The sequence below is a fragment of the Spermophilus citellus genome, assembly GCF_964194105.1.
Source record: "Spermophilus citellus genome assembly, chromosome: 2".
Taxonomy (NCBI): domain Eukaryota; kingdom Metazoa; phylum Chordata; class Mammalia; order Rodentia; family Sciuridae; genus Spermophilus; species Spermophilus citellus.
The window spans coordinates 1392511-1404761 of NC_138183.1; the positions used below are offsets into that span (position 1 = coordinate 1392511).

Here is a 12251-nt window from a genome sequence, read left to right on the forward strand (position 1 = left end):
GCTACGTCTTTCTCACTCTACCCGATCCTCTATTGAGATGCAAATTGTCGCCAAATGTCGCCAAGAGTGGCGACAACTCAGCCGGATCCTTCCGCAGCCTCAGCTCAAACTTTTGGCTTCTGTAAACTTTCGAACAAGAAATAGTCCCCAGGCGCCTGTTCCTGACCCCTTCCGCACCTCCAAGGCTCCTAACCCCTGAGGGCCGGGGTCCTGACATTAAGCCCAGTGGAGAAACCGCAGGGCCGGCAGGGACACTGGGAAGGACACCAACGACGCGGGGGTTTGGGGTGCGGAGGGATCGGGGGCGGGGCGGGCCGCGGGGGCGGGGCGGGGCGGGGCGGGGTCGGAGCAGCGGGGGCGGAGCGCTCAGCAGTTCTGCGCCTCACTAGTGCCTCGGCCGCGGGAGGGAGCATAGGGGCGCGGGGCGCGCGTCGCGGGGCGCGGGCGCGAGCGCAGTGAAGGAACGAGCCGGGGTGCGGAGCCCGGACGGAGAGACCTCTAGAGCCCAGCCACGCCCGCCAGCCAAGAAAGAGGGCAGTAGTGGGCGACCGCCTGCGGGACTGTCCAGCGCGCGCGTGTGCATCCGAACCCCGCCGGCCCAGCTCAGGAGGCCTCTGCCCCGGCAGCGGGCAGCGGGCGGGCAGGCATGCCGCCGCTCCTGGCGCCCCTGCTCTGCCTGGCGCTGCTGCCCGCACTCGCCGCAAGAGGTAGGCATCCGCCCACCCGCGAGCCAGCAACTTCCCGCGCCCTTCGGAAACTTTGGTAGAGTCCCGTGTGCGCCCCGGGTGGCTGGGAGTGGGGAGCGGACGGCCTGAGGCTAGGGAGTTGGAGTCCTGCGGGGGAGGACCGACCCTCCTCTCCGGTTCTTTTTCGGGCGGACTCGCGTTGTCCGCGCCTGGAGCCGCGCTCAAAGCCGGCTTTGAAGCCCGGCGTGGGGTTCCGGAGGCTTCACCCTGGCTAGCCCTTCAGCAGCCTCGCGTGGGGCTCGCCGCGGGGGCGGGCGGGCGGGCTGCCTACTACTTTTCGATTTGAATCGAGTAGGTTTTGGTTTCCTGTTGCTTCTTGGGGCCATTTATTTTCTTTCTTCTCCGCGTCCGGCCCGCGCCAGGGGCGGATGTCGGGGCGCGCAGTGTGGGGTCCTGGGCTCTGCGCTCGCTCGCTCTGAACCGCGCGGGGCGCTAGGCGGGTAGGGAGCGGCGGACGGCTGTGTCCCCAGCTCCTGGTGGCCTTGTCCCCGGTCTTCCCCACCGCCAGATTGCGGTCCCCCGCCCCGCTCAGACAGTTTGAGGGAGGGACATGTGCGAAAGGGCCGCGTCAGGTGGACTGACTTGGACCTTCCCTTTGCTGAGCTGAAGTTTGGAAGTTTGAGGGGACAGAATGGTACGTGGGAAGGGGGCAGTTATTTCTCTGCCAGTCTCACAGGGAGGGGTCTCCGGGAGCTAATGGTGATTGATTTCACTCTTTCCCAAGAAGTCGGAGGGGGGAATAGTGTGTCCTCTTCCAGAAAGTAGGGTTCCACGACTCCCCGTTACAGCCCCAACACAGGGCCTTAATTTCTGCAGCCCATAAGCCGGGGAGGGAGGGGCTTGATTAATGATCCCTTCCTAAGAGGGGTCGAATTCCTTCCAAATAGGGGCTCTTCATCCCTCTCGGTGGGTGTGGGGGCCGCCCCTAGGAGCAGGTATTGGGTGTCCTGGGAGGCTGGGCAGGTCCCCGGGTGCAGCCCGGTGCCCCAGGAGGCGGCCCTGGCGCGACAATGCGCCGCTCTGATTCCCGGCCCGCGCTTTGTTGGCGGGCGGGGCAGCGAGCTCCGCAGCTGTCGCATTTTCCCACGAGCCGGGGAGCTGAGTGTGTCCACCCCCCTCCGGCGGCCTCCTTGCAGATTGCAGTTTGAACAGCGACAATCCCGGTGGCTGATTGGGGTCCCAAAGAGCCTCTGCCAGGCTCTCCAGTGAACACACACACACACACACACACACACACACACACCCCTCCCACCCTGAAGCATTGCAAAGTTTGGGAGAATGGCCCCAGTCATCTCAGTATTTTCCATTGCTGTCCAGGTGGTGGATCAGACGATTCTCCCCCTTGCCCGTGTGACCTGTTCACCTGCTGCCTAGCCAGCCTGCTCCCCACACTCACTCCCATTTTTTATCACAACACTCTGGCCAGAATGTTGAAGCCCCCTGGGTTTCACAAGGGGCTTTCCTGGGATGCTAGCCCCAGCAACCCCATGACATAGCAGTGTCTGAGGGTCTGTGGCTGGTGGTGGATCCCATTCCCAGGGTAAAAGGGGTGGGCCTGCCCCCAGAAGCCCACTGACCTCTCCCCTGCCTCTCCCCCAGGTCTGAGGTGCTCCCAGCCAGGGGGAGCCTGCCTGAACGGCGGCAGGTGCCAAGTGGTCAACAGCACCGAGGAGGCCTGTGTGTGAGTATCGTCCTGCGGGACCTGTTGCTTTTGTCAGGAGCAGAGCCCCTGCCTTCTGGGGACAGAACACTGGGCCATTGTCTTCTGGAGACAGCCCAGAGGCTGGGCACGGTCACGTGCCAACTTTTATTGGACAAAGTCTGGCAATTACTTAATCACCAGCAATTATGCCGCGTAGAGCTGCTTTGGCTGCCGGAGTTGACTCGCTCCCTGGGCCACCTTGGGCTGCTGAGGCACGAATAGGGAATCCCCAGCACCCCATTTCTTCTAAAAGTCCCCAAGAAACGGAAACTTGGGGCGAACCTGGAGCAGTTGCAGAGGGCCAGCCCCCACCACCCTGTCGACTGGTAGCGTCTTTGCTGGGCAGGGGATGCTTTCTCTGGGCAGGTGAGCCACTCTGCAGGAAATTGACAGTTTCAAACCAAAACCTGCCTTTGGGCTTGGGGTGAGGTGGAGAAGTTGGAATCCCTCTGTGGGTGCCATCTGCCTGGGTTGTGGGGTTTGAGGTCTCAGGGTCCAGTTTCTGTCCTGGCCCCTGCAAACTCCACCTTCCTGATTATGGCCCTTTCCCAAGTCCTCAGCTGTGAGATGGGCATGTCTCAGGGCCAGGGGGTCGTCTGTAGTGGCCTGGGAAGTCCTGTGGGGACCTGCTGCCTGCCTGGCTGCTTACGAGCACCAGCCGTCCTCAGGAAGTTTCTCTGCTGTGGCTGCTGCCCTTCAACTTGAGTTCATCCCTGACGAGAATAATGAGGAGGTACCCAGGCTGAGGCCTCCCCTTCCCTGGAGGCTGCAGCCAAGAAATGGCTCCAGCCGGCCGTGCACCCTCATTCCAACTGCTGGAGGCCGATTGCCTTGGCAACACCAGAGCCCCTGCCTCCACCGCCCAGCCTGTGTGCAGCAGCCCCCACCCCTGTGCCTGCCTCCCCAACTGAAGCCAATTAGGCAGGTCTGTGAGCAGTTTATTGGACAAAGCCGATTGTGTCTTTGTTGGGCGCTAATGAATGCACACCACTTTTTTTTTTGCTTTTTTGGGGCCCCTTTCTCCCCCTGTGGAAGCCTCATGGACGCTTGATGCCCTAAATCTTGTTTCCTTCCATTCAGCGGCGACAGCTGGGATTCAGTGGAAGGGCAGTGGCTATTGTTGGGAGGCGGATTAATGCCGTGTGATTAATTATGCGTGGCTTCCCAGAACGCACAAACCCCTTCCCGCCACCTCCTCTGCCTGCCTCGCAGCCTGTGCAGGGAACAGCCTGTGCAGGGAATGAGGGCCACTGTGCTGGGGAAGGAGGGGTGGTCCCTTTTTGGCGCCACCAAGGGATGGCACAGCCTGACCTGGAGAGCACAGAGGCTGGGGTCCCACATGCTGCCCTGGCCAAAGGGGCTATGCCTTGAGGTGCAGACTGCTATGGCCCCTGAGTACCCCGCTGCCTGGCATGTGGGCTAAGACCCTTCAAGCCAACTCAGCCATGGGGCTGTGGGCTCTCTCCCATTCCTAATCTGGGGAAGTTGTCTGAAAGGCCCCTCATGACCCAAGCTGGCCATTGGCAAGGGTTTGGTGCCTGGTCTCGCTTCTTCCACTGGGGCCCAGTGGTCCTTCCTTCTTGGCAAAAGGAAGCCTGCCTCAGTTTGGCCTGGCACTTGGCCGAGCTCTGCCCACAGAGGTCCCATTGTGCACACCCCACAAATCCCATTAGATGGGATGGAAGTGCTGGCCTCTGTAGCAGAGTTGGAGGCCAGGGCCATGGAGAAGCGCAGGTCTGAGACTCACACTGCAGTTGGGGGCATCGGGGCCACTCCAGAGGGGTGCAGCTCCCTCTCTGGGCTTGGACACATGAGAGCCCCCACAGTCCTGTTGGCCTGTGCATACAGGCTTCCTCTCTGGAGCATCCTGGCTCTGTAGCACCCAGTTGCAACCCTTGTGAAATTCTTGGCTTTGGGTGTCACCTACTCTTAGGAGGATCTGGAAAATGTGGAGTCGAAGCTGCCGTGGTAATACCTGGTGAATCATCTTTTTCCACCCAGGAAAAGGAACCTTCCTCAGACATAGCTGCTTGGGGTTGCAGGACTCAGGGCTGGAAAAGTGGATTCCCTTGGTGCCAGATGCCTTCCCCAAAGGTCCTAGTGTCACAGAGGCCTGGTCTTCCAGTGGCCATGGGCTGTACATTCTGTGGGTGGGGCACAGTCTCTGGGCACCTGCTCTGTGTGGTATCCCTGGTAGCTGCAATGGGGAGATTGGTGGCCCTTTGGGCAGGTGCAGGGCTCACTGTGGCCCTTGGCCCCTCCAGCCTGCTTGCCAGCTGCATGACTGTTGAGAGGGGTGCTGGAGTGGGCACTTCCTTCTTTTGTGTGATGGGGGGTGAACTTGCTGGAGAGACCCTTGTTTGCTTAGGTGAGCATGCATTCATTGGCCAAGGATTACTGTGTTGCCTGGCCTGGGCAGGGGTCAGAGGCACAGGGGAGGTTAAGATACTGTCTTGCCTGCACTCAAGTCAGAATTTTATGGAGATGTCTTCCAGGTGGTCACAGAAGTGCTGGGAAGGGTGGCTGGTGGCTGGTAGGGGCCTTAGCTTTGTACCACCCTGCATCTGAGTTCTGCAGCCCACTTGCTCCATGACCTTGGGTCATCAGGTGGCCTGAGCCTCAGTTTCCCTACCTTTAAATCAGGATTGATACGCAGTTGACGTCTTGGTGCTGTAGGTGCCCCGCGAGTCTGTTTCCCCCGCCCTCTCTGTGTGAGCTGACGGGCTGTGCCAAGGCCTCCTGGACCGTGGGTTGACTAGTGAGTTACTTCAGAGTTCTGAAGAGTGCTGGGTGGTGGGTGCGGTCTGGGGCCCCGGTTGGGGAGGAGCTTGGTGATTCTAAGTGTTCCGTTCCCTGATGGCTCCAGCGGGCAGCTCTGGGTGCTTCCTTCCAGAGGCGCCTTTGACTGCCTGCTGCCTGGGTGGCAGGGACAGGGCAGGTGCATCCCAGCCCCTGCAGCGTTGGCTTTTCAGCTGGGGATAGGAGAGGCAACCAGCATGTGCACGTGATGTGTAGGGGGTGCCCCTCCACATCAGGCCAGGGAGTCAGGATGAGGCCCAAAGAAGCTGATGCTGGGCCCGCGTGCCAGGCCCTGCAGGCCCTGGGGGCCTTCCCTGCCCCGCTGTCCGCCTGCTACTCTGGAGGAAGCAGGGCTGGGGGTGTGACTTCCCTTTAAGAGAGGGACAGGGCCACAAAGGAAGTGACTGGGGCCAGGGAGGGACTGAATGGAACCTTGTTCTAGGCGTCTCTGTCACCTGGGTTGCTGTTGTTCCACTGAGTCACCTGCGGTTCTGGGAGGCGGGTTCCTTCCAGTCCTACCTCAGGGACAAGAGCAGAGACAGTCAAGGCCCTCCTGTCTGCCACCTGGTCTTCAGGGTTTAGAGAAGCCACCTCACGTGGTGTCACTGGCCAGGTGTGGAACCGTGGGGAGACACCAGAGGCTGGCCAGGGCAGGGGCTGGCCTTGTGAGGAAGGTGGGTCTGGGGGTGGCCAGCCAGGAGCAGCAGCCAGCACTTTTTCCATTGAACAGAGCGCGGGAGAACTGTGACCTCAGCAGGAAGAGGGTGGGGTGGGTGGGAAGTGTCTCAGGGCGCTGAGCCCTCTATGCCTAGGGGCATGGAGTCCAGGGCTGTGACCCCAGAGCAGGGGTGGCAGTGGAAGGGTCTTACAGGGTGCCATGGCCAGGTCACACAAAGCTCCTGTGAGCCAGGACTGGCTTTGGTCCCCGTGGGGGGCCTGTGGATGGCCAGGCCCACTGGGCAGCTCCAGGATGGGCTGAGGGGTTGTGCTACCCTGGTGTGTTGAGGGGACCTTTCCCGTCCCATGTTGTGCTATAAATAGTAGAGGATGTGGCTTTGAAGGTCGACTGAGCTGGCCTCAGAACATTTGGTGAAGGCTCCACGCTTTCATCTAGCCTCTTGACCTGCGGCACGTGTGGCGTGGTCACCCCCTGGGGCTGGCCTAGGTCTGTCTCATCCCCATCACAGGTGGGGAACTGAGGCTGAGGTCAAGTGGCTGGATGCAGGGCCGGGGCACGGTCAGCTTGTGCCAGGTCCTTGTGCAGGTGCGTCCAGAGCCTCCTGGACCTGTGCCAGAGACTGAACAAGAAGCATCACCAGCTGTAACAAGCCGCTGGCTCTGGGGCATCCCTGCTGAGCCTGGGCTTGCCTGCTCATCCTTCTTTCCCAGGTGGGACCCTCTGGTGGGCATGCCCTGCACCGGCCACCTGGCTGGCTCTGGTCAGTTTTGCCCCTCAGCTCGCGTCTCCTCTCTGGGCCCTGATTTCCCCCACTGACCTGAGCTGTGCCCTGGTGTCCTGGGACAGCCTGCAGGTGTGAGGGTACTGGCAGTGGCCAGGAGTCAGGCTGGACCGTGCAGCAAGGCAGGGTATGCCAGGCTGGGCTGCTCTGGGCTCCTGCTTGGTGCTCAACCCCCAGCTTCCAGGCTGGGGTCACCTTTGCTGGGGAGGGCAGAGCTGGGGAATGCCTGGCCTGGGTGTACGGGACCAAGTGGAAGGCAGTGGGATGCCCCTTTCAGGTGGCCTTGCCGCCCCCAGCCCTGCTTTTAAAATCCCAAGGGGACTGGGGCTGATCTGGGGGATGGGGCTTGGGGGAGGTGAATCATACATATTGTAAAGTTGCCATTTAACCATGAGAAGTGCAGAATTCAGTGGCATTTAGTATGTTCCCAAGTTTGTACAACCATCACTATTGTCTAGTGCCAGAACTTATTTTTTGGGGTATGAGAACTGAACCCAGGGGTGCTCTACCACTGAGCTGCATACCTAGCCATTTTATTTTTTTATTTTGGGACAGGGTCTCACAAAGTTGCTGACTCTCTATCCTTCTGCCTCAGCCTCTGAGTTGCTGGGATTATGGTGTGCACCACGGTGCCCAGCAAGTCCCAGAACTTTTTTATCATCCAAAGGCAGTCACTCCTCAGGCCCACCTGCGCCCTGGCCTGGGCGTGCCTGGTGTTTCCCTAAGTCCACGTGTTCCTGGACTGTCTGGCTCCTTGCTGAGCACCTTGCTGTGGCGCCCTCAGAGTTTCATTCTCCAGGACTGGGGTAGCTGCCCAGGACCACGGGGCATTGGTCAGAGGCGGGCACAAGCTTGCATGTCCTCGTGCAGTCAGCTGACACGGTCCAGAGGAGGAGGTGGTGTGGCTGGCTGGTGTCCAGGATGGTTTCCTGGGAGAACTGCTCTCATCTCTGGGCCTGTGAGGCCACCTGCAGACAGGCGGCCATCAGGGTGGTCAGTCAGTGAGAGTGGCCTGGTGTGCCGCACCTCTGCCTTGCTCAGGGCCCACCACGGCCCACATCCATCCACCTCAGCTCCTGCCAGTCACCAAACTTTCTACCTCTCTTGGCCCAAGGAGGAGCCAGTGGGAATCAGGATGAAGCAGGAAGAGAGTTTTTACTGAGTGCTTACTATGGGCCTGACCTTGGGGTGCAGATGGCCAAGGCACTCACAGGCCCTGATGGGCAGGAAGGAGCCATGTGTCTTAAGAGTCAGGCTTCAGGAGGACAGGTCGGGTCCTGGGAGGACACCTAAGGTCAGCTGGGGAGCGCCTCGCCAGGGTGTCCAGGCCTGCTGTGGCCTCGGGGTGAGTCCACCATGGAGCAGCATCTAGACTGGCTGGGACAGGGCAGCAGCCGAGGAGCACCAGGCAGAAGGGACAGCGGGTGCTGGGCAGCAGTGCTGTAGGCTTTGGATATGTCCAGGGGCACCTGGGCTCCTGCCTGCCCTGTCGCCTGCTCCTGGGTCTTCCCCTGCCCGGCCTGGGAGCTGTGGGGCTGGCACTCAGGGACAGCTTGGAGCCACCAGCTGCGTATGGTGAGGACTCCTGGCCCGTGTGGCTGGGCTTCAGACACCCCAGCATCTAGCGCCTGGCCCTCCCTGTGTGCACTCGGTGACCTGAATTGCCCTTGGGGCTCTGGGAAGCACCATGTCCCCTGTGGGACAACCCCCCCCCCCAGCGGACAGTCCTGGTGGTCCCCAGTGGCCGTTGCAGGGCGGGTAGAGGGACCTGGCGTTTTGCTTTCTTTTTGCCTCTGAGGCCTGGGGTATTCTGGGAATAGAAGCCGCCCGAGTTTTACCCCAGCAGTCCTTGTTTACTGTAGCCCCCAACAGATGCTGCTCCCGGGATGGAAGCCTCTGGAGAGGTGTCCCCCTCCCCACAAATGTCCCCTGTTCTTCCCTGTGCTCGGGGGTGTAGGGACTGGGCCTTCCTGCCCTGGAGCAGGTTAGCTGGGATGACCGTCACCCTCTGCCTCGGTCTCTGATTCCCTGGAAGGAGTGTCTGGGTCCTGGTTTCAAGTGGGCCTTGGTGGGGGAGGCAGGGTCTGTGCTGGGGAGGCCGGACCTCCACACCCACACCTGTGGTGCCCAAATTCACCAAGTCGACGCCTCAGCTTGGGGCATGTCGGGATGAGGTCAGACCTGGACCTTCCACCACTGAAAGCTGGCTCTACCAAGATAGGATGGCCACTGACCAGAGAAGCCTCCCTTGGCCTTGGTCACTCACCTGGCCTCATCTGCCAGGTGGGCACTGTTTTCAGCAGGGAGAGGGCAGACCAGACCCTGGGCGTTGCGATTCTACTGCCGCAGCGGGTCAGGCTAGGGTTAGGGCTGGCTGCAGCTCCCCCTTGTGCCCCATGGGTAGACAGGAGAGTCAGCACCAGGCTGTGCCCCATGGCTGGACAGGAGAGTCACCACCAGGCTGTGCCCCATGGCTGGACAGGAGAGTCACCACCAGGCTTCCCAGCTTTCCCTGTTACCAGCCTGGGTGTTAGTTGTGTGTCTGTAGTGCTTGAAGGGGAGTCCTTCTGAATGGGGTCAGCGGCCCCCATCATCTGTGGACCCTGCTGACTGCTGAACAGACACCCCACAGCAGTGCCAAAGCCTGGGGACCCTGCCTGCCCGAGGCCCGTCCACCTGGTGTGAGCACGATGACCCTGGGAGACGGGTTGAGATTTGAGAGGTGAACACCCCACTCAAGAGCATGGAGCTGCATGAGGACAGGTGGCCAGAGGGTGGGGGAGACTCGACTGCCACCCCTAGATGAGGCTTTGGAACTGAGGGGGCGGCTGGTTCCTGGCCTCTGGCTTCTTTGCCCGGGACAGTCCTAGGTGAGTCACAGCCCAGACCATGGGACCTACCCGGGGAGCTGCCCCAGCAAGAGACCTGGCCCTACCTGGGAAACGTTCACACTTGGTCAAGCCCAGGGGCACAGGCGTGAGCGTGGTCCCATTCCCTGCCCCAGGTGTCCCTGTGGCCCCAGGGTCACTTGGAGGTACGTTTGAGAAGGGAGGAGCTTCTTCCCTTCTGGCTTAGAGCATCCTGGCTCTAGACCTTTTGTCCACAGACCAGGCCTGGCCAGGTGACATGGGGAGCAGCTGCATCTCTGTCCCTGTCCTCTCCGAGGCTGCCTGGCTGGGGAGGAAGGTGGGTGGCCAGGGCTGGAAAGATCTGTCCAGGGCTGAACTACTGGGACTGCTCCGTGGGCTGGGGACCTGCCTCCCACCATTTCCTCTCAGTTTCGGTTGTTGGTGAGCGGAAACCACACGGTTACTGGAAGTGAGAGGCTGGGGGAGAAGCCAGGGCTTCGATGTGTTTTTCCCTGGAGCTTCTCTGTAGGAGGAGCTGACATCGTCATCCTGGGGGAAGAGAGCACCTTCACCCTCCGGGGGGAGGCTGAGCCCCGGCATCGTATGGACTGTACCATGCTTCTGCCCCCGGCCTCCGTCTCCCTGGCCTTAGGCAGAGTGAGTGCTGGGTATGTCCAGCTCCTGGGGTGTCCCCACACGTTGGCGGTCCCCTCCCTCACATCCCCGTCTAGGAGCCTCATGGGGTAGCCTCAGACTTGGCTGACTGGAGAGCCAGACGGCAGAGGCCACGGGCTGTGTGTTCCAGCATCCGTGAGGTGGCGGGGGCCAGACCAGGTGGCACCCTCCCCTGCAGCTCTAGGGTCTGGTGCAGCAGCTGTCGGTAGTCTGTCCACCGGGGCTGGGCAGTTGAGTGTGGCAGCCCCAGGGCAGGTGGGCAGCTACAGATTTCTTCTAGCCTGCAGGGCCTACAGTCCAGGCTGGGGCCCCACTGGACTTAGGCTTCAAGCCAGACATGCCCCATTCTATCGCCTGTTCTGGTCAGGCCCGGATGGTGCCTGGTCAGCAGCCTAGGCCGGGGAGTCTGCATCCTCCCCTACAGATGCCTGCTTGCTCTGAACGGGCCTTCCTCCCAGGAGGTGGGAGTCCCCAGTGAGGCCACAGGGGAGGTGCTGGCCGTCCTGGCTGTGGCCTGCAGGGCCTCGCATTTTGAGATCGTTGTAGATTGGCACAGGCTGCCAGAAGCCATGGGTCTGACCCCCTACCGCCCTGTGCTCCATGGGAGCATGTTCCTCTTCTTTCACCCCACACTGGAGTAAAGGTCTCCCCGGTGGCTCGGTGATAGAGCTCTTATCTGGGTTCCATTCCTAGCACTGAAAAGGAAAAAAAAAAGAGAGAGAGAGAGAGAAAGAAAGTTAGTTCTCCCCCAGAGCCCAGCCCCTCTGCAGGATTTGGGCAGGTTTGTATATTATTCGTGCCCTGCAGGGGCAGAGGGCCCAGGACCTACTCACCAACACAAGCCCCCCACCCCACCCCACTGTCCCCCAGGGAAGAGCCCACTACACCTAGATGGCCTGGGACACCCTGGGCGTCTAGCAAGGTGGACAGTGCAGGCCACTACTCAGAGCACCCCGCCTCGTCAGGCCCCACCAGGGTTGGGTACAGTTGGCTGGCTCTTATCTTCTGAAGTTGACTGTGTCCCCAGGCGGCTCCGTGGCTGTGCTGGGCCCAGAGCAGAGCGAGGCTTCTGTGGACTGCAGGATGCACAGAGGGCCTGTGTGCCGACCTGGCTGGCTGCCTGGGGGCGTGGGGGTCTGCGCAGCAGCAGAGATGCTTCCGGGTTGGTGGAGGCCCCTCCACACGTTGGCAGAAAGAAGGGTTCTGCTGAGTGTTATGGGATGGAGGTGACCTCTGGGGCCACCACCCAAACCACCAGCTGTGCTTTCCTGAGTCAGGAGGCAGCCCAGAGGCGGCCCTGCCAGGGTCCTGAGGCAGGCTTCCTGGAGTGGGAGGGAGGATACGGCTAAGGACAGTCACTCCTTCGGCTGGATGGATTGGGCCTCTTCTCCACCTCTTTCAGTGCTGAGGCTGGGTTGGGCGGTGCACCAGGGCAGAGCCAGGGGAGCCTGCTGTTGGATGGGGGGCTGGGAGGAGCAGACTGGGGGCCCTCCCTGTGCGCGGCCTCTTACTGAGCTCCCTCACCCCCAGGGGCGTTGTTTTTCTGCTGAGCCCTCACTGGGAAGTCCAGGCCAAGGTGTGGGGTGGCTTGGGTGCTGGGGACACCCCTCCCCCCTATTCCTGGGGGCCTTCTGCTGCTCCTCAGCTGTCTCCAGGGAAGCTGTCCTGCCTTCCAACTGTCCCCAGGGCCTGTGAAACCAGGTGGCATGGTGAACACAACTTGCCTGGCTGTGAAGTGGGTCTACCCAGGGCCCTGGTGAGGAACCTCTGAGCTTGACGGCCTGGGGGCCAGGAGGGTTCCTTCTGAGGCAGCTTGTTCTGGACAGTTGTCAAGGGGTCCTCTGTGCCGCCTCTTCCTGGCCCGAGTGTCCTCCACAGGGGTGGCCGGACCTGGACTGAGGCACCTGCCCTGGTGGGGAGGAGGTGGCACAGCCCCCCAGGGAGGACAGAGCCGTGTCTCCTCCCCCCCAAGCCTGCTGGTGAAGCAGAGGAGGGAGGATGTCAGAAGGCTCTGGCTCGG

At 61.3% G+C, this 12251-nt stretch overlaps 1 protein-coding gene across 1 annotated transcript in view; it reads left to right on the forward strand.

The window, feature by feature from the left end:
• The first annotated feature begins 374 nt into the window (after positions 1-374).
• NOTCH1 (notch receptor 1) overlaps positions 375-12251 on the forward strand; it is a 42967-nt gene continuing 31090 nt past the window's right edge. Inside the window, exons 1-2 of the mRNA XM_081266897.1 lie at positions 375-707; positions 2346-2427. Of these exons, the coding sequence (XP_081123023.1) occupies positions 647-707; positions 2346-2427 (143 nt within the window). The 5' untranslated portion in view covers positions 375-646. The remainder of the gene's footprint in view (positions 708-2345; positions 2428-12251) is intronic.